Source organism: Alexandromys fortis, unplaced genomic scaffold (genome assembly GCF_014885135.2).
Source record: "Alexandromys fortis isolate MF-2015 unplaced genomic scaffold, M_Fortis_MF-2015_v1.1 scaffold_88, whole genome shotgun sequence".
In the NCBI taxonomy this organism is placed as follows: Eukaryota; Metazoa; Chordata; class Mammalia; order Rodentia; family Cricetidae; genus Alexandromys; species Alexandromys fortis.
In genome coordinates this window covers 3121531-3142021 of record NW_026067961.1, presented here as the reverse complement: position 1 = coordinate 3142021, position 20491 = coordinate 3121531, and the positions used below count along the sequence as shown (strand labels likewise).

The following is a 20491-nucleotide window of genomic DNA, read 5'->3' as shown; positions in this document are numbered from 1 at the left end:
AATGTATTTAATCATCATGGTTTAACCTTGTCCTCCAGGATTGCTCCCATCGGCCAAAAGTCAAATGTATGCAAACCCAGCATTATACAAATAGACCGAATTTGTTTTAAAATGCCAACCCTGTTTTTATTGATTTTTTTTTTCTGCAGGAAGAAAAAGAAATCCCAGGTGGATTTCCTGAGAGGTGGCCTTGTGGTTAAATCCAGGGGCTTCGACTCCCACTCTTCAGCCAGCCAGGGTGGGGTTTTGCATAATGTAAATAGAGCCCTGGATGGGATGGCCGCCCGAGCCTAGGCACGGAGGGCTGGAGTTCCTCATGTGCTGCACAGGCCGGCCGGGAGAGGGCGCCGCAGCTCTGCACGCCTGGCGCGGGGGGGGGGGGGGCACGCGATCTCGCGAGATCGTCCGGGCCGGAGGCGTTCCGGGCCAAGCATGGCGGACTCTGAGGTGCTGCTCAGGCGGGTTCCGAGCCGCTCCTCTTGGCAGCGGGCTCGCAAGGCCCGGTCCCACCTCCTCCTCAGCCGTCGGGGCCGTCGCCGGTTTGGGGTCCTGACCCGGGGCGAGCTGCGGCGCCTGCGACGGCGGCTGCTGCGGGCCCAGGCTTTGGGCGGCGACTGGAAGCTAGGTGTCACCGCGGGCGCGCACGTGGCGGAAAAGTGCAAGGTCCGGAGCCGCAGCGGGTCCACGCCGGGCACCGGGTCCACGCCGAGCAACCTACCCTCGCCCCGCAGCCAGCCCACGCCGCGCCGCCAGCCCACACCGCGCCGCCAGCCCACGCCACGCCCGCAGTCCACACCACGCCCACAGCGCGCGCACAACTTCCCACCCCTGCCGACGAACGTCACCCAAGCCGTGCGGAGCATAGGCTCCGGCCGAGTGTTGTTGGTGCTGCCAGCCGAGGAGGTGAGTCGCCCGCGAAGGAGCTTCTGGTGACCAGGCCGTGGTCCTCCGGATGCAGGTCGCATGCAAGTCCATCCTCATCCTCCTGCTCAGGGATATGCAGGCCTGCTGGCTGCGCTGTACTAGCAAACTAATGTGTCGGACTTGTTGGGCACTCAGCTGCCAGCTTTCCGGGTGTCCCAAATCAGTTAGCACTCCCAGCTCTCACTGGAGTGACGGTTGGCACCTCTTTCTCGTATTTATGGGCCGAAAAACAGGGTAGGTCCCTTGCAGCCGGAGTTAGACAGTAGCTCGGCAGAGCCAAGAGTTAAACTCAGGCGGTCTGACCCTGGTTAAAGATGCCCTTCTTATGCCCGGAAGGAGTGAAGCCTCGGGAATTGGAGACGGATATGCTGTGCGCCTTTGTAAGCGCGGGTTGGTAGAGTTTGTGAGCCTGTTGGGAGCTGCAACGGGGGTATGATGTTTAGGGTTAAGTTAAAACCTGACAGAATTTGGTCACTTAGTACAGTGTAGCCTTGTTTTTTTTTTTTTTTTTTTTTTTTATGTCTGAGTGATTCTCCTGCATTTCCGTACATCATGTGCGTGCAGTGCCTGCAGAGGATCCTCTGAAACTGAAGTTAGAGGCGCTTGTTAGCCACCACGAGGGTGCTGGGAACCAAACATGGGTGCTCCGGTAGAGCCACCAGTGCTCTAACCGGTGAGCCACCTTTGCAGCCCCAGTGCTGTGTACTTTGACACTTGGACGTGAGTTTTCACATCAGCCACTCTGAGTGTAGGGAGGGTTAGATCTCCATGAGTCGAAGAACTACGCAGTCAGTTCTAGGACAGCCTTGGCTGCATCATGAGGCCCTGTCTCAAGGGGATAAAGATCATTTTGATAAGTGAATATCAAGTTAAGATTTTAGAATTTTTCTGTCTTTGGTAGCAGTATCTATATTGTCCATAATGGTTTTTTTCTTCTTTCCCTGCTAGGACTTTATTTTTAGTGGGATATGCCGTGTGACTTGCATCTATGGCCAGTTGCAAATCTTTGGCCATATCATCAAACAAGGCCAGCCCGCCCAAGATGTGTTTTCTGCGTACACCCATTCTTTCCTGAGCATCAGGGCGATGCTGTACCCAGAACCCGAGAAAAGTGAAAAGGAGGTCAGAAAAGAGATGCGGGCTCTGCTCAAGCCACACATGAAACTGGGTAACTGTACTCTAAGTATTAAAGTACTATGATTTCCGCTGTTTTACACCAGAAGTTTTCCAAGACCATGAAGCTAGTAGGCAGCAGACTCGGGTTGTGCTGCCTCCACCCAGACATAAAAAAGTCACCTCTACTTCACAAGCCTGTAGTTGAGATAATAGCCCTTGGGATCTAAATTGTTACTAATTCTGAGGTGGCCTGCTCCTCTCTTTGCAGATGACAGACACTGGGTGATGCACTATTTCTGTCCCCTGGCCTCCGTTGTGCTGCTGGAACAGCTGCGGTCCCCTGCCGTGGACTTCATGAGCTCCTATAAGTGTGCTTCTTACGTCTTCCGGCAGGAGGTAAGGCCCCGTACTCACTTAGGGCTGCTGGTCCCTTGCACCAGAGCCGTCAGCTGAATTGTTGGGAGCACTTTCAGAATGATCATCCTCTGTCGTGTGTTAGGGGTAGCACTTCGGGGTGTCAACAGTTAGGAGATAGTCTCTATAGAAAGGGGTATCATGGGTAAAGGCACTTGCTGAACAAGCTCGAGAATGTGGGTTCCATCCCAGGTGCTTGTGTAGGAGGAGAGAGCACGCCTGGGTTTTGTCCTCTGGCCCCCACTTACGTGGTGTGGCGTGCATTTACACAGGCACCTATAGAAAGCTCATCATGAACATTTCTCCTCCTCCTCTTCAGTTTCATTGCCCAGCAGAAGCCACCTCTTTATCAGCTATGGTAGGACAAGCCTGTAATCCCAGCACTCGGGAGGTGTAGTCAGGCGGATAAGGAATTCAAGTTCATCTCCAGCTAGATAGTGATGTGGAGGCCACTCTGAGCTACATGGCACCCCGTCTCCAAAAGAAGAAGAAAAAAGATAACAAGTTGGAGATGTCAGGTAGGCGCTAGAGTATGTGAGTCTGTAGTTTGGAGGAGATGGTAGGGCCATCTTCTGTTGAGAGCCTGCAAAAGAGAGGGTATCCAAGAACACAGATTGGGTGAGAGAGACAGAGAGCATGGGCACATTGACGGAGTTTGAGAGGGGAGAGGGTATAAGGTCTGGGCCATGTCACTCGAGAGGAGGTTAAAATAAGGAAGTCACAGAGGAGCCAAGGAATGACCAGGGGTGGAGGGCTTGCCAGTCTAAGGTGGTCTAAGAAAGTCTACAGACGCAGAACGAGGATCTAGACCAGACTGGTTTTAGTACACTGCTGAGGGACAGCCTCCCGATGGAGTCAGGAAGTGGGGAGAAGGAAGCTGAAGGAACGCAGTGGCTCCAGGGCTCTGTAGTGAGAGGTGGTCATTGTCGAGAGGGCATTGTGAACCACCTTGCTTGATCACAGCCGGTGGGAATGCAGGAGGGCTGGAGTGATAGCACTGTGGAGGAGAAGCTCAGCTGGACTGCCCTTGAGTCCAGGATGAATGTGTTTGCTTATAAGGCAAGTGCAGGTGCAAGCAGAAGCCAGCAGACACCTTGAGGTTTTGTCTGTCTTTTGAAACAGTCTCTGGTTGGCCTGAAGCTTACCGAGGAGGCTGGATGTCTGTCACAGCCTCTGCATCCTAGTCCCAGGTGATAAGATCGTACACACCCACACCCACAAGCGCTCCATGCCTGGGTTCATGCCCAGGGCCTCAAGATTATTGGCTGAACTGTTTGCCCGGCACTTACAAGCAGTTTTTTGTTTTGTTTATTTTATTATTATTATTTGGTTTGTTTTATTTTTTTTTTAAATATTTATTTATTATGTATACAATATTCTGTCTGTGTGTATGCCTGCAGGCCAGAAGAGGGCACCAGACCCCATTACAAATGGCTGTGAGCCACCATGTGGTTGCTGGGAATTGAACTCAGGACCTTTGGAAGAGCAGTCAGTCCTCTTAACCTCTGAGCCATCTCTCCAGCCTGGTTTATTTTATTTTTGTGTGTGTGTTTTGCCTACATGTATGCTTATGCACCACATGTATGCCTGGTACCTGAGGAGGTGCTGAGAATCAAATTCCTGTCCTTTGCAAAAACAGCAAGTTTTTTTTTTTTGGTTTTTTTTCGAGACAGGGTTTCTCTGTGGTTTTGGAACCTGTCCTGGAACTAGCTCTTGTAGACCAGGCTGGTCTCAAACTTACAGAGATCTGCCTGCCTCTGCCTCCCAAGTGCTGGGATTAAAGGTGTGCGCCACCACTGCCCGGCAGTATTCTTTTTTTTGTTTTGTTTTGTTTTTTTGTTTTTTGAGACAGAGTTTCTCTGTGTAGCCCTAGCTGTCCTGGAACTTGCTCTATTGACTAGACTGGCTTCAGAAATCTGCTTGCCTCTGCCTCCCGAGTGCTGGATTTAAAGGCTGCACCAATCCCTGGCGAGGCTTCCTCTCTAACATGACTCTAGCTCTCGTCAAGGTGACATAAACACTGACTAACGCAACTGTCCCCTTGTCAACTTAACATTGACACACACAGGTTATTAAGCCATAACCTTCCCTGTCCGTCCCCAGTATCTCATATTAATGCCAACATCACAATTGGTACCAACCATTCCAATTTGGGTTTCTTTTATTTGTCTCATTTTTTTAAAGACGGTTTTTGTGTAAGCCTTGGCTGTTCTGGATCTTGCTCTTGTAGATCAGGCTGGCCTCGAACTCATTAAGGAGGATCTCTTACGAGTTTGTGGGTAGCCTGGTCTATGTTGGACAGCTTGGACTACAGAGACCCTGTCTCACTCAAAACAAACCAAATAAATGCTATGGCACCACCCCTCCTGGCTGGGCATTTTATTGTATAATCACCAGAAGACAAATAAGTGAGGGACAAGAGCAAGCAAAGAGTTCTTTCATAGTTCCTTACCACTGGGAGAGGGGAACCAAGACATTCCTGACGTGCTATGCAAAGGGAGATGAAGGTGGTTGGGGCATGGATGTGCTTTTGTGATTATTGTTTCAGTATTTAATTATGTGGGTATACATACGCACATGTGTGCCAAGTTTCTTGGAGACCAGATGTATGAAGTTAGAGCGCTGGAGCTGAAGTTACAGGAGGTTGTAAACCAGGCAGCATGGATGCTTGGAACAGAACATCTGCCTTCTGAAAGAGCCCCTAGTCCTCTTAACCTCTGGGCTATCTCTCCAAACCTCACCCCCACCTTTTTTTTTTTTTTTTTTGAGACCCGGTGTTACTATGTAGCCCAGATGGCCTCAACTTTGTATTCCTCTTGCCTGTGGAGTTCTGGGATTGCAGACAGATGCTACTGTGGTGGCTACTCTGGTTACTTTTATTATTTATTTTGTTTTTCAAGGCAGAGTTTCTCTGTGTAACAGTCCTGGCTGTCTTGGAACTTCCTCTGTAGATCAGGCTGACCTTGAACTCAGAGTTTGAGTTCTGCCGCTGCCTCTGTACTGGGATTAAAGGCATATATCAATGTGGTTTATATTATTATTTATTTATGTGGGGGGGGTTGCCTGTGTGTCAGTATACATACACACGCACGTGGGGTCAGAATGTGATGTGGAATGTCTTCCTCAATTGCTCTCCACTTACTCCTTGTACAAGGTTTCTTGCTGAACCTGGGGCCCACCAGTTGCAGCTAGTCTAGCTAATCAGTTCTTCTCAGGGTTCTCGGTTCTCTGTCTCCCAAGTACTGGAATTACAGGCCACCCTCACACCTCCCTAGTTTTTGCATGAGTGCTGGGGATTTGAACTCTGGTCCTAAAAACTAGAGTTTTATCCACTGAGCCATCTCCTTAGCCCTCACATGAGTGCATTCTGAAGAGTTTTGTTTTGTTTTGGTTTTTTCAAGACAGGGTTTCTCTGGAGCCTGTCCTGGAACTAGTTTTTTTAGACCAGGTTGGCCTCTAACTCACAGAGATCTGCCTGCCTCTGCCGCCCAATTGTTGGGATTGATTGATTTATTAATTTATTAAGGCGTGTGCCACCACCACCCGGCTCTGAAAAGTTTTTGTACTTGTTTATATGTCTGTGTATGCCCCTTATTTTTAGTAGGCCAGAAGGTGGCTTCCAATTTCTCAGAGTTGAAGTTAACAGGTGACTATGAGCTGTCTGACATGAGAGTGCTAGGGACCAAACTCTGGTCTTCTGCGAGAACAGTGATTACTCTTAGCCACTAAACCATCTCTTCAACTCTGGGCCTCCGTTTTTATCCCTCACAGAAAGAACTCTATAACTCTCGGGAGGCACTTGAGGCAGGAATGCCCTCTGTGATTGCTGACTGCCTGAGGATGCATTGTGGGTAGTTTCTTTTGTTCTCCTCTTCTGTATGGTGGACGCTTTTCTTTGGAACCTCCCCACAGCAGCTAGCACGAGCCTTTGTAGGGCCCTTATGCTTCCTGAGGACCCCAGTAGAGACTGAGCACAGCCGCCTTTGCCTCTTCAGCTCCATTTGCATGTGCTGTGTCCTGTTTTGTGTTTCATAGATGGCCTTGACTTTATTTCAGATCAGCCAACCTGTCCTCCCGCGGTGGCCTCTGTTGAACTTTCCCTACATTTTAATCCCTTTCTTTTCTCCAGAGGCAGCAGCAGCCTGAGAGTGGGTATGCGCTGTGCAGAGACATGTGCTTCAGAGAGAGTAGGCAGCCCAGGCTGATGGGCTGCGCTTTACTGTACTGAGAGAAAGAAACCAATTTTTGTTTTGTTTTGTAACTCACAACTATATGTTGATGCTCAGCGGTAGTGGTGCACATCTTTAATCCCAGCACTCGGAAGACAGGGACAGGTAGATTGAGGCCAGCCTGGGCTACAGAGCGACTTTCGTCACAGGCTCCAAAGCTACAGAGAGAGACCCTGTCTCAAAAAGCAGAAACAACTATATGTTGCTTATTAGTTTAGAAACAAGCAAATGTATATTTTTAAGGAAACTTTCTTTAGGGTTTGAATGAATTGTATTTCAGCATTATCCTGTGCGGGTTAACGCTGAGTTTATAACTTTGAAAACAATTGGCCTCAGAAGACAGCGGAAGAGGGCAGGCATCTTCTTGAGTGACAGTGCCCATTGTGCCCTGGAGGAGCTCGTCAGCGTGTCCTGTGGTGAGCATCTCCTTCCGTGAGTCTCGTGTTCCCCAGAGCCTCGGGCGCTGCGCAGCTACAGTCCTGAGGACTGGCCGGCACTGGGCTCACTGTTTGTTTTACCTGCAAAAGTAGATGGCTGCCCTGTCATCCTGTTGTGTGGCGCCTGTGACGCGGGAAAGTCCACGTTCAGTAGAATACTGATTAACCAGTTACTGAACAGGTAAGCATGCTTGTGTTTTCATTCGGTCATCTGGGCATGAAGTGAGATTCAGATACAGAGACTTGGTTTTTGTGTGATCCTTTGAGGCACAGTCTTACTCTCGAGACCAGTCTGGCCTTGGATTCTTGGTGATTCTCCCGCCTCAGTCTTCCCAGTTCCCAATGATTACAAGTGTAAGCCACCATACCCAACTTGGTGGAGACACTGGGGGTGGGATTGAGTTTGGCTCTGAATGCTGTGGACTGGGCAGTGGCACTCTTCATGTGGTGACGGTGCTTGCCTACTGACTCTGACCTGTAGAAGAGGGGGTGCTTGGACTTGATCTAAACTGGTCCAGATGTCATCTCTATTCCAGAGCTGAGCTGTTATGTTTTTGCAATAACCTTGCCTGTTGTGAGTGGGATAGGGCCTTGCCCTTAGCGTCTGGAGCGTGACAGCTACAAGGCTGCTCGGGGTGACGATGTCCATGCGGCACAGTCACTGCCACAGAGGACAGCTGCTTGAGACTGGTCTTTCTCTTTGCCGATTTCCAGCCTCCCTGGGGTTGACTACCTGGAATGTGATCCCGGGCAGACAGAGTTCACGCCTCCTGGCTGCATTGCTTTACTTAACATTACAGAACCGCTGCTGGGTAAGTATTGCGTGTGTTACATGTCTTTGGCTTACGAGGTTTAAGAGGAATCACATTCACAAAATTCTGTGCATAGTGAAGCTTTCACAGCAAACTTGAGTGTGCTTATTTTAGGAAATGCTTTATGTAAATTTTTTTAATATTTATTTATTTATTATGTATACAATATTCTGTCTGTGTGTATGTCTGCAGACCAGAAGAGGGCAGCAGACCTCATTACAGATGGTTGTGAGCCACCATGTGGTTGCCGGGAATTGAAAATCAGCTTAGTTTTCTTTGTATGTCTGAGATGATTCCGTTACATATTTGCATCCTGCGTTTTTATCCACCCAGCTATTGCGTGCCTACAGTGTGTGTGTGGAGATGAGAGAGTAGCTTTGCAGAATTAGTTTCCTTCCTTTCTTCCTTCCTTCCTTCCACCTTGTTGGGGTGAATTTGGGTCCCTTATTTTTTTGCTGCTTCACTGCATATACCAGATTAGCTGGTCTGCAGGCTCTTAAGTGGCTCTCGCCTTGCTGCCTCCCTTCTCCCTCAGTGCTGCGATGGCAGATGTGTATCCCCAAATTCAGTTGCTCATGGGTTCTGGGGACTGAAGTTTGGTCAGCAGGCTTCAGGCTTGCGTGGCCCGGCACCTTTCCCACTTGAGCCCTCCTCTTCCCACTGTGGGAGTTCTGGGTTTCTGCTGCTGTGAACAGCGCTGCCATGAGAACGGGGCGAGTACACCATTGAGACCCTGCATTCTGGTTCATTTGTGTGCCTAGATGTGCAGTTCCCAGGTGATGTGATGGTCTCCTGCTGACCTTTTTGAGAAATTCCAGACTTTGACAGTGGCTGTGCTGGCTTTTAAGTCCCACCAGCAGTGTGCAGGGGCATGAATTCTCTAGGATCTTCTTGGCCTGTTGCTTATTTTGATTACAGATCCCCAAGCAAGTGTGTATTTTGTGCTTCTGTGACCATAAATACTGAGTGTCCTCCTCTTGAGTGTTTATATTTCCAGTGCTGTTGGCCACTTGTAAATCTCAAAAGAATGCCTATTTAAGTCCCTTGAGTTTCTTTTGGTTTTTGTTTGTTTGTTTGTATTATTTTGTTTTGATATTTCTTTTTTTAAAATATTTATTTATTTATTTATTATGTATACAATGTTCTGTCTGTGTGTATGCCTGCAGGCCAGAAGAGGGCACCAGACCCCATTACAGATGGTTGTGAGCCACCATGTGGTTGCTGGGACTTGAACTCAGGACCTTTGGAAGAGCAGGCAATGAATGCTCTTAACCGCTGAGCCATCTCTCCAGCCCTTGTTTTGATATTTCAAGATGGAATTTCTCTGTGTAGACTTGGCTGGCCTGGAACTCACGCTATAGACCAGGCTAGCCTCGAATTCAGAGATCTGCCTGCCTTTGCCTTCTAAGTGTTGGGATTAAAGGCATGTGCCACTACTGCCTTTATCTTGTTTTGTTTTTGAAGCAAGGTTTTTTGGTCTGTGTAGTCCTGGCTGTCTTGGAACTCATAGAGATCCGCCTGCCTCTCAAGTGCTGGGGTTAAAGGAGTGTGCCACCATGCACATATTTTGTTTTTACGTTTATTTTACACTCACTTATTTTGAATAGGAGTTGGGTTCAAGTGTCTTGACGTGCATACACATACATACAGAAACCCAGTGGCAACTTGTAGAAGTCACTTCTTTGTAACGAGTTTTTTCTGTCCTACCAGCTCCCAAATACTGACTTGGAGATACCTTACTAATTGTGAAAGCTTGGCCATGAGTTCAGGCTTGTCCCACTAGCTCTTATAACTAATTAACACATATTATTATTAATCTTCGTTCTACCACATGCCTTTTACCTATCTCCCACTCTGTGTGTCTGACTTGTTCTTCTCTTCATGTCTCCTGCAAACCAGATCCATCCTTCTGACTTCCTCCTTCTCTGCCAGGAAGTTCCACCTATGCTTTCTGCCTAGCTATTGGTCAATTACAGCAACACATTTTCACACATTGTACAAATATTCCACAACAGTTCCTTCTTCCCATGTAGGTTTAGGTGAACTACACTGGCCATCAGCTCAACAGAAGTACCTTTGTCTGATGAGCTGTCATCAGCCTTGACTTTTTATTTTTTATTTACTTACTTATTTGTTTATTTATTTGGCTTTACATGATAGGCTTTCTCTATGTAGCTTTGCTGTCCTAGAACTTGCTCTGTAGTCCAGGCTGACCTCAGATTCACAGAGATCTGCCTGTGCTTCCTGAGTAATACTGGGATTAAAGGCATGCAGTACCGCCAACCAGTTTAAGACTCCCCCCTCTAAGATTTATTTTTAATTATGTCCGGGGGGGGGGGGTGTATGCACATGAGTGCTAGTCTCCTTAGAGGTCAGAAGAGGGTGTGAGAGTCCACTGAAGCTGGAGTGAGAGCTGATTGTCAACTTCTTGACATCAAACTCAGGTCCTCTGCCAGAGTAGTACATGGTCTTGCCACTGAGCTGTCTCCAAACCTTGGGGAGATTGGGCTTTTACTGTGTAGCTCTGGCTAGCCTGGAACTTGCTGACCTGGAACTCAGGTTCAGATGCTTAGCCTCCCAAATTCTGGTATTAAACATGTGTTCACAGCCAGATAGTGGTGGTGTATGCCTTTGCTCCCAGCACTTGGGAGACAGAAGCAAGTGGATCTCAGTGAGTTCCAGGACAGCCAAGACTGTTAGACAGAGAAACTCTGTCTCGAAAGTAATGTACCACCACTTAGCAGGAGATTATTAAAGGTTATTAATTGGATTTTCGCTGGGCTTTATAAGCCCTAGAAGGTGGGGGCTCATAGTTGTATCCCAGATACCTGGTATAAATGCAGTCATGTCAGAACATGATCAGAGTTTACTTACATACATGAAATTGGGAGTGTATTTGTATGACAGGGTTTCTCTGTGGTTTTGGAGCCTGTCCTGGAACTAGCTCTTGTAGACCAGGCTGGTCTTGAACTCGCAGAGATCCGCTTGCCTATGCCTCCCTAGTGCTGGGATTAAAGGCATGCGCAACCACCGCCCAGCTTAAGTTGACTTCTAAAATCATAATTTGATGCTCTTCTTGGTGGTTTGAGCTTTCCTAAAATCTTTGTCAGGATTGGCAGTGCCACAAAATCCTGCCCACTGTTGTGTGGCCGTGGCTTGGTTATGTTTGCTTGGTAGTGTTGTAGATAGAACCTCTGTAGCAGCAGGTCTCAACCTGTAGGTCATGACTCCCACAGGGGTCACATACCAGATATTTACATTACTATTCATAACAGTAGTAAAATTGATTATGAAATATCAACAAAAAGAATGTTATGGTTGTGGATCATCACAACATGAACTGTATTACAGGGTTTCAGCGTTAGGGAGGTTGAGAACCACTCTGCTGGAGCCTTCTGTGTGTTAGAAAAGTGCTTGATTCCTGACTCCGGCTTTTGTTTTCTAGGACCACCTTACACCCACCCAAGGAAGCCACAGAGGATGGTGTATTATGGAAAAATGACTTGTCATAATGACTATGAGAATTATATTGAGATAGTGAAGTATGTGTTCAGAGACTACAAGAGAGAGTACCCACTTATCATCAACACGATGGGCTGGGTAAAAGGTAAGCCCGTATACATGTGATGCAGGGTAAGCAGCTACCATGAGTGCTGTACAGGTGCCCTGTGCTGTTTCCATACATGTGTGCTGTAGTGTTCAAATGAGGGTCAGCATAGGCCGTTCCCCCTATGTAACTGAGGGCAGCCTTGAACTTGTCAACATACCACCTCCTCCCCAGTCTGGATTATAGGCATCACTGTTTGTTTTATGTGGTGCTGAGGGAATGAATAGTCCACCAAGTAAGCCAGAGCTCTGGTTTCTGGTCTTTTGGGTTGTTGATTTTTTTTTAATATTTATTTATTTATTATATTATGTGTATAGCATTCCTTCCACGTCTGCCTGCAAGCCAGAAGGGGGCGCCAGGTCTCATTATAGATGGCTGTAAGCCACCATGTGGTTGCTGGGAATTGAACTCAGGACCTCTGGAAGAGCAGTCAGTGCTCTTAACCTCTGAGCCATCTCCCCAGCCCTGTTGATTATTTTTTAATCAATTGACTGATTTTTGCTTTACTGTTTTGTCCAGACATTGTGCACATTGCCCTTGGAAGCCAGAAACGGGTGTCAGATCTTCTCAGGTGTGCACACGTTGCCTGGCCATGTCTTTCTTGATTTTCTTTTTGTATGTTTTTTGGTTTTGTTTTTTTCAGAGGCAAAGTTTCCCTATGTAACAATCCTGGCTGTCCTGGAACTCGCTCTGTTAGACCTCGAGCTCACAGAGATCTGCCTGTCTCTGCCTCCCGCATGCCGCACCACACCAGACCCCATGCCTTTGGTGCTCACTATGTGCTCTGGTCTCTCTTCCATCACAGATGATGGACTGCTGCTGCTTGTTGACCTGATCCGGCTGTTGTCTCCCAACTACGTCATTCAGTTGTATTCTCCCCGGGGTCCTACAATGCCCTCTCTGACCTCAGAGTATGTAGAGCTCACAGACGGTCTGTATACAAAAAGCAAGATCAGGAAACGTAGAGGGTTTGAAATTGAAGAATTTGGAGACAGTTTGGGTTTTACTGAAGAAGAGAAAGACTCCGGTCCAGTTCCGGTCTTCCCTGGACATAAGCTGATGCTTGTTTACTCAGAATTTCCGTGTAGTAAAAATGAGAAAAATAGGTAAGTAAAGTGTCATTTGGGTAAAGAATGAAGCTTAGCCGGGCAGTGGTGGTGCATGTCTTTAATCCCAGCACTCAGGAGGCAGAGGCGGGCGGATCTCTGTGAGTTTGAGACCAGCCTGGTCTACAAGAGTTAATAGACCAGCTCCAAAGCCACAGAGAAACCCTGTCTCGAAAAACCATTAAAAAAAAAAAAGGAATGAAGCTTCCTACAGTGGGCTGGGCATGGCATGCTCACTTGTTTAGAGAGCGGGTCATGGTGACTCTTGTCTGTCATTCTGGCACCTCAGAGGCCGAGTGGGACATCATGAGTTCAAGGCCAGTCTACTGTGAAGCCCTGTAAATAAAAAAAAGAGAATCCTCTTAAGACTTTTCAGGGGTACCACTGATGTACATTTAAAGGAGCATGGAGATGGAGCTTCCCATGCCGCTGGCCAGAGGCTCGGTGCTGAAGAGTCTTTGGGTTTCCTGGAGGACTGTGTCAAGAGAGGGCTGTGGGTGGAGACCTTGAGGGGGACAGGGGCTGGGGGAGAGTGTCTTATTGGCCATTAGACCAGGGTACATGCTGGCAGTAACAACCACTTCTCCAGCCCTAGGGTAGGGATATCTTGAAAGAGCAAGGTCTCATGTGCTACCTAATGATTGAGATGCTGTTCCCTTCTGCCCCCAAGTGGGCGTGGTATATTCTCTATTTACCTTGTTGTGCTCTACTTTTCAGGGCCAAATACAATAAAATTTTTCGAGATCTGGCGGTGTTGGGCTACCTTAGCCAGCTGGTGCCTCCCGTGCCAGGGCAGCTTAGTCCTTTGCACAGCCTGACGCCCTATCAGGTAATCAGAGTTGGCGGGAGAAATGGTCTCTTTACTGATAAGATGCTTGAGGCTCTGGTGTCCTAGCTGCTCTGCCTCCTCCTGCATATTGCTTCCCTAATTCTCAAAACAGCCCTGTGATTAGGTTCTGATATTATCCCCATTTTTCAGATGGGAAAGCTAAGGAATGATGAGGGTGGGTTACCTGAGAGAAGATGGAGAGCTGACGTTTGGTCCTTGGCTGGCAAGCTTAGTCTGTGGTGTGGATTGTAGTTTGATGTCAGCTGATCTGGTGGCCACCTCACATTTACACTTTCCACCTGCACAGTGGCAGTGCCTGACGTCTCAGGATGCTGAAGAGCTCTGTGAGCCTTCCTGGTAGTGCCTGGTCCATAGAGCAGGCTCCTGGGCACCTTGTTATTCCTAGTGGGTACCTGCACCAAAGTGTTTACAACTTCCGGTCCAGGCTGCTGGGATGGCTTGGGGAGAGCTCTGTGGTGACTGTGGAGCTGTGCTCGTTTGCTGTGGGTCCCAACACAGAGACTCACTACTAATTATAAATACTCACCAATAGCTTAGGCTTGTCTCCAGCTGGTTTACAACTTAAATTAACCCGTTGTTTGTTTTTTAATCTATGTGCTACCCTGAGGCTCGTTCACTTCCTCTATGACCCTCCCATGTTGTTTCTTCCACTTCTGGCTTGTAACAATGAGAGCAACACGTCTTTACAGTGTACAGAAGGATTATTCCACAGGACTGTGTTGACACTCAGCCCAGGCTTCATACGCATGTGCACTCACACACATCCTTCGTGTATGTGCGCACACACTCACACACTCTCAGTGATTTTGCTCTGACAACACCATGACCAAGATAGCTTTTTTTTTTAGAGTTATGTGGGAGTTTTATTGAGATACAGGGAATGGAGAGAGGAAGAGGAAGAAGAGGTAAAGACCATCTTACCTCTTCAGAAGAGCAGCAGGAAAGAGCCCAAAGCAACTTATAAAAGAAAGAGGTTAGCCAGCAGTGGTGGCGCACACCTTTAGTCCCAGCACTTTGGAGGCAGAGGCAAGCGGATCTCTGTGAGTTCAAGGCCAGCCTGGTCTACAGAGTGAGTGCCAGGACGGGCTCCAAAGCTACACAGAGAAACCCTGTCTTGAAAAACAAAACAAAAAAAAAGAAAAAGAAAAAGAAAGGCTGTGTGTGTGTGTAAACTGGGCTTAGTGTTTCAGAAGCTTATGGTCTAGGATGGCGGGACAAAGGCATTGGTGGGAGGAGCAACTGATGCCTCACATCTTGATTCATAGTAGGAGGCTCAAGCAAGCTGGGAATTATGTGAGTTTTTTCGTTTTTCAAGACAGGGTTTCTCTGTGTATCAGCTGTCCTAGAATTCTGTAGACCAGTCTAACCTCAAACTCAGAGATCTGACTGTCTCTGCTTTCTAAGTACTGGGATCAAAGGTGTGCACCACCACGACCCAGTGCAGTGGGATTGTTTTTAAAAGAAAGCAAATTCCTATTCAACAAAACACAGCTGGTAAACACTCCAAAGACCCAGAAGAAAAGCTGAGCTGAGACTGGAATGGCAGAGGACTTTCATTTTCCTGGTCGCTGCCAACACCTACTGTGACGTCCGATCAGCTGCAGCCTTAGCTCACTGGAATCTCTTGACTTACCATCCTCACTTTACATAGCCATAGATCCGTGACTTTGTAGGCTGCTGCCTGAACAACTCTCCTCTCGTCAACCAGTCTATAAAGAAATGCCCTGGAATCCTACAAGTTGACGCTAATGCTCGTGCTCTTGGCTCCTGGTTTGGCTTTGTTTTCAAGTTGAGGGGAGACAGGAATGAAGATCACATGGATAGAGGGACGGGAAGGAGGGAACTATGTCACCCAGTCTTCTTGACCTTCTCGCCTTCCTGCCTCTGCTTGCCATATGCTGGGAGAATAAGCATTGGCCACCCCATCTTTGGCTGTGCTAGGGATCTGCATTTTGGGCCAGCACTTCCATCAACCAAGCCATCCTGATTTATCTTTTCACAATCTAGATTTTTGTTTGGGTATGATGGCCCAAGCCTGTAATCCCAGCACTGGGGGACTATAGACAAGAGGATCTTGGTGGCCAGTCAATCTAGCCAAATCAGCAAGCTTTAGGTTCGATGAGAAACCCTTTTTCTCAAAAAAATAAGGTGAAGCTTTATGTGGTGGCCTGTTGGATCTCTACTTTGAGGCAACCTAGGCTACGTAGACCTGAGGTAGAAGTCTGTCGGAGAGATGAGCATTTGTGGTTTATTCTCTAGGTTCCCTTCAATGCAGTTGCTGTCCGGATCACTCATGCTGATGTTGCCCCTGCCCACATACTGTACGCCATAAATGCCAGCTGGGTTGGGCTTTGCAGGATACTGGAGGACATGAAAGGATACACTCGGGGTCCCATCCTGCTTGCCCAGACCCCCATATGTGACTGTTTGGGCTTTGGTGAGTTGAGAGTAAATACTTTCTGCTTCACTGTACACAACTGGTGTTGGCCTGTACACAGACTTGAGAAACTGTCACTAGGGAGATGAATGTCTTCTGTGTGTACGCCTCAGCATTCACACACTGCCTGCATCAGAGCTACCCAGCGTCTTCTGTTAGCCTACTTTGGTTCCTCACAACTCAACAGGCGGATGTTCAGATTCTTTGTACTCTCTTAAAATTTATTTTAGCTGGGCATGGTCGCTCACTCCAGGAGACATAGGTATGTAGATTATGTGGGTATGTGCACATGAGTGCAGATGTCCCTGGAGACCAGAGATGTTGGGTGCTGGGTTCCTGGAGCTGGAGGTACAGCTGCCTTTAAGTTGGTGCTGGGAACTGAACTTGGGTCCTGTGGAAGAGCAGCAACCACACTTAAGCCTGCTGAGCAATCTCAGTAACCTTCAATTGCTCTTTGTATTCTGAAAGCAAAGCGCTAGAAATGAAAACGCCTTAATTTATTCCATGTGCATCTGTCTGCACCACCGGCCTGGTGCTCTCAGAGGCCAGAAGGGGGCATCAGATCCCATAGAGTGGAATTGTGAGCCATTTGATGGATTCTGGGAAAGGCACCTGGGTCCTTTGCAAGAGCAACAGGTGTTCTTTCCTGCTGAGCTGTCTCTTCAGCCCCACTTAAAGCTTTTAATGTCAGGATCAAGCTTTGCTTCCTGGTGCTTGAGCTGTGAGACTCCTGCAGTGTGGCTGATGCTGCTCTATGTCTACAGGCATCTGCAGAGGCATTGACATGGAGCAGCGGATGTACCACATCATCACCCCTCTGCCTCCAGAAGAGCTGAAAGCTGTGAATTGTCTGCTGATTGGTTCCATTTCCATTCCACACTGTATTATCAAGAACCAGGTGAGCCCACATGGGAGAGTCCTGGGGGGAAACCCAGGCGGGCGGAAATGAGCTGAAGTTGGCTGCAGTCAATGCAGCAGGTGCTTTATTTGGGAGACAGACACTATATTATGTGGTTTGAATGACATAAGATGGGATATTGGGTGCCTCAGAAGGTTCAAGTCAGTATCCCAGTGTAGAGCCAATAATAGGGGAGGATGTGGAGAGCATAGATACCTCCTTAGGACTGCCCTCCTAGAGACAGTCTTTCTTTTTTCACCTACTAGGTATATATATTTAAGAAAATAAAAAGCCCAGCTGGGGAGTGGTAGCACATACCTTTAATCCCAGCACTCGGATGGATCTCTGTGAGTTCAAGGCCAGCCTAGTCTACAAGAGTTAGTTCTAGGACAGGCTCCAAAGCGACTGCGAAACTCTGTCTCGAAAAAAAAAATTTTTTAATATTTATTTATTTATTATGTATACAATATTCTGTCTGTTTCTATGCTTGATGGCCAGAAGAGGGCACCAGACCCCATTACAGATGGTTGTGAGCCACCATGTGGTTGCTGGGAATTGAACTCAGGACTTTTGGAAGAGCAGGCAATGCTCTTAACCTCTGAGCCATCCCTCCAGCCCTCAAAAAAATTTTAAAACTAAAAGAAGTAAAAGCCCTTTGATGATCATCCTAGGCCGGGCGATGGTGGCGCACGCCTTTAATCCCAGCACTCGGGAGGCAGAGGCAGGAGGATCTCTGTGAGTTTGAGACCAGCCTGGTCTACAGAGCTAGTTCCAGGACAGGCTCCAAAGCCACAGAGAAACCCTGTCTCGAAAAACCAAAAAAAAAAAAAAAAAAAGAGGATCATCCTAAGTGTCTGGAGCCCCACAGACCTGCTGCCCAGCTGCCTTCACACTGGCTTCCAGTTGGGAGAATCCTGCTCCTCGAGGCTGTCTGGACAGTTCTCAGTGCTGTTTCTTTGTGTTTCTGTTTCAGCCTGGGCTTGAGGGGACAATTCCTTACACCACCACAGCTTATAATTTTAAACTTCCTGGAGCATCGGAGAAAATTGGAGAAAGAGAGTTTGAACATGCTTCCCAAGGGTACAGATTCTACAGAAGGAAAAAGTAAAGCCTCAGTATAGACGGAGGCTATCTGCCTGCAAACCTTGTCCTCGAGCTTGGAGTCGGCAGGTCGGTGGGGCTTTGTGACTGTGAACAGCGCCCTCGTGTCCAGTGAGGTTCATGAGACTGGACAATGCAATGTGCTGCAGAGTAAATAGCTCAAGATTCCATTTTTCGTTTTCCCTCTAAGACATGGTCTCCATCATCCAAGTGTGGCATTACCGTTCTGTGTCAGCACACCCAGCTTTCAGGGTTTTCTCTGAAGCTGTTTGATCTCAAACTTGGCCTGGACTGCTTTCCGACTGGCCGTCTGGCTGAGTGAAGTGTTTCCTGACGGGCTGTGGAGCAGTAAGGAAAGCTGTGCCTCATCACCAGACCAGAAGACCACAGCCCTCTCAGTTCACCAAGGACCTGACCATTGCAATCGAGATAAAATTGGGGAATCCAGGACCACAAAAATGTGCCAAAAAATGGGCAGCAGGCTGACCCAGCAGTCCTCAGGCTCAGTGCGCAGGTGCCTGGGTCTGAGCAGGCTGGATGGACACGAGTGGGAGAGGCTTACTTTGAGCCACCTGGACCTTACCAGTTAGGTGAGGTGGACTCAAATGCCTGGTCCTTGGATGCCCCTGAATCTCCTAATCATGCAGTCAAGTGTTAGAGGCTTGTATGTGCTCTGTTACTTTCTCTGCCATCATAATCATGAGACTTTATGTTGAAGAAGTCGTTCTGACATCCAGAAAGCCTTCAGATGGTTCTGTAAGTCTGGGTGTGCTCTGATTGACTCCGCTGTTGAGGCGGGACACACTGCCACAGATCCACCAACCTGTGAACAGACACCTTTATAATCATGAGACTTTATGTTGAAGAAGTCGCTCTGACATCCAGAAAGCCTCCAGATGGTTCTGTAAGTCTGGGTGTGCTCTGATTGACTCCGCTGTTGAGGCGGGACACACTGCCACAGGTCCACCAACCTGTGAACAGACACCTTTATAATCATGAGACTTTATGTTGAAGAAGTCGCTCTGATATCCAGAAAGCCTCCAGATGGTTCTGTAAGTCTAGGTGTGCTCTGATTGACTCCGCTGTTGAGGCAGGACACACTGCCACAGGTCCACCAACCAGTGAACAGACACCTTGTGCCTGACTTGGGCAAACCTTTGCTGCCAATGCTTTCTTCTAGGTACCTGGAAGCTACTGCCAGCGCCATTTTTTTCCTGAGCCTATTTTGTAATTAGAAGTGACTGGGTCAGGTCATTTTTGTGGATGAAAAATAATCAGGCCGCTGAGGAACTTCTTGAGTTGTCGTGACTGACACATCAGGATTTCACCTTCTAGCAGGATCATATTCAAAGACCATTCCAGCCTGGGAAAGGATTAATAATGTTTATGTTCACGCATACCATTGATTATTTCTGTCTTGTCTGGGACCATACCACCCTGCGCGTGCCTGGTCTTGTCTGCTTGGACCCCATCTTTGGCCTTGGCATTTGAAAAACGCGTTAGGAAGCCTGGCAAGTGGTAGCACATGCCTTTAATCCCAGCACTTGGGAGGCAAAGACCAGAGGATCTCTGTGAGTTCAAGACCAGCCTTATCTACAGAGTGAGTTCCAGGACAGCCAGGGCCACACAAGCAAAAAAACACTGTCTCAAAAAATCAAAAAAAAAAAAAAGGGGGCTGGAGAGATGGCTCAGAGGTTAAGAGCATTGCCTGCTCTTCCAGAGGTCCTGAGTTCAATTCCCAGCAACCACATGGTGGCTCACAACTATCTGTAATGGGGCCTGGTGCCCTCTTCTGGCCTGTAGGTGTACACACAGAAAGAATATCGTACACATAATAAGTATTAAAAAAAAAAAAAAAAAGAAAAAGAAAAACCCATTAGGAGACAGAACTGCAGCAGCCTGGTTGGTCTGAAACCCTCTAGACCATATAAGGACTCACTAATTAGCTGTCCCTTATTTATATCTAGCTTTAGCTTGTGTTGTGTCTATTTGGTGGGGAGTGGGGTCATCTCACATTGCTCAAGCAGGTGCCTGTGGGCTCCATTGCTTCTGATTTCTGAGATGGCAGATGTGCACAGCCTTAGCCTTGCACCAGCTCTCTTCTGTGCCCTCCCCAGATCTTCCTGTCTTCACAAGAATAAAGACCCTGAAATGTAGGTCTCCAGCTTGTCTTTTCCATAAAGCTGCTTTCAGCTAACCTTCACTTGTGGGTCCCCACCAGTAGAGACCTGGTATCAACAGTAGAGGGATCTGTGGGCATTGGGTAGGTGGCTGTGAGGAGCAGTCATTGGGAACCTACTCTGGGGAGAGCTCTTGCTGTGGAACCTGGCCTTGGTAAGACCTGCAACAGTGTCCATGTGATTGTGGTATCAGTGCATTTGGGGCAAGGAAGAGATTGGACTCTCTGTGCCATCTTTTTGGGGTTTTGTTTCTGTTTTGAGCCAGGATCTTGCTATGAACAGGCTGACCTCATGTATGATCCTTCTGCCTCAGTTTCCCAAGTGCTGGGATCACATGTGTGTTTGTGTGAAGTTTCCGTTTACATGGTCTGTTCTGGTCC

General features: G+C 47.9%; 1 protein-coding gene across 2 annotated transcripts; it reads left to right on the top strand.

The window, feature by feature from the left end:
- Positions 1 to 425: 425 nt before the first annotated feature.
- Positions 426 to 20087, top strand: Nol9 (nucleolar protein 9). 2 transcript variants are annotated; one of them, XM_050153219.1, is made up of 12 exons: positions 426 to 903; positions 1873 to 2092; positions 2309 to 2436; positions 6964 to 7099; positions 7214 to 7301; positions 7835 to 7932; positions 11378 to 11539; positions 12345 to 12645; positions 13363 to 13474; positions 15755 to 15932; positions 16697 to 16830; positions 17804 to 20087. In XM_050153219.1, exons 1-12 carry the CDS (start codon positions 433 to 435, stop codon positions 17936 to 17938), a joined length of 2163 nt encoding a protein of 720 aa, XP_050009176.1. In that variant the 5' UTR covers positions 426 to 432; the 3' UTR covers positions 17939 to 20087. The 2 variants fall into 2 exon arrangements, with proteins under 2 accessions (XP_050009176.1, XP_050009175.1); XM_050153218.1 differs by having other exon boundaries at positions 7211 to 7301.
- The last annotated feature ends 404 nt before the right edge of the window (positions 20088 to 20491 follow it).

Coding starts and splice junctions, on each gene's coding strand:
- Nol9 (XM_050153218.1), top strand. CDS start 433: ATGGCGGACTCTGAGGTGCTGCTCAGGCGGGTTCCGAGCCGCTCCTCT. Junction 13,475..15,754: donor ACAGCCTGACGCCCTATCAG/GTAATCAGAGTT, acceptor TTTATTCTCTAG/GTTCCCTTCAATGCAGTTGC. Junction 15,933..16,696: donor ATGTGACTGTTTGGGCTTTG/GTGAGTTGAGAG, acceptor CTATGTCTACAG/GCATCTGCAGAGGCATTGAC.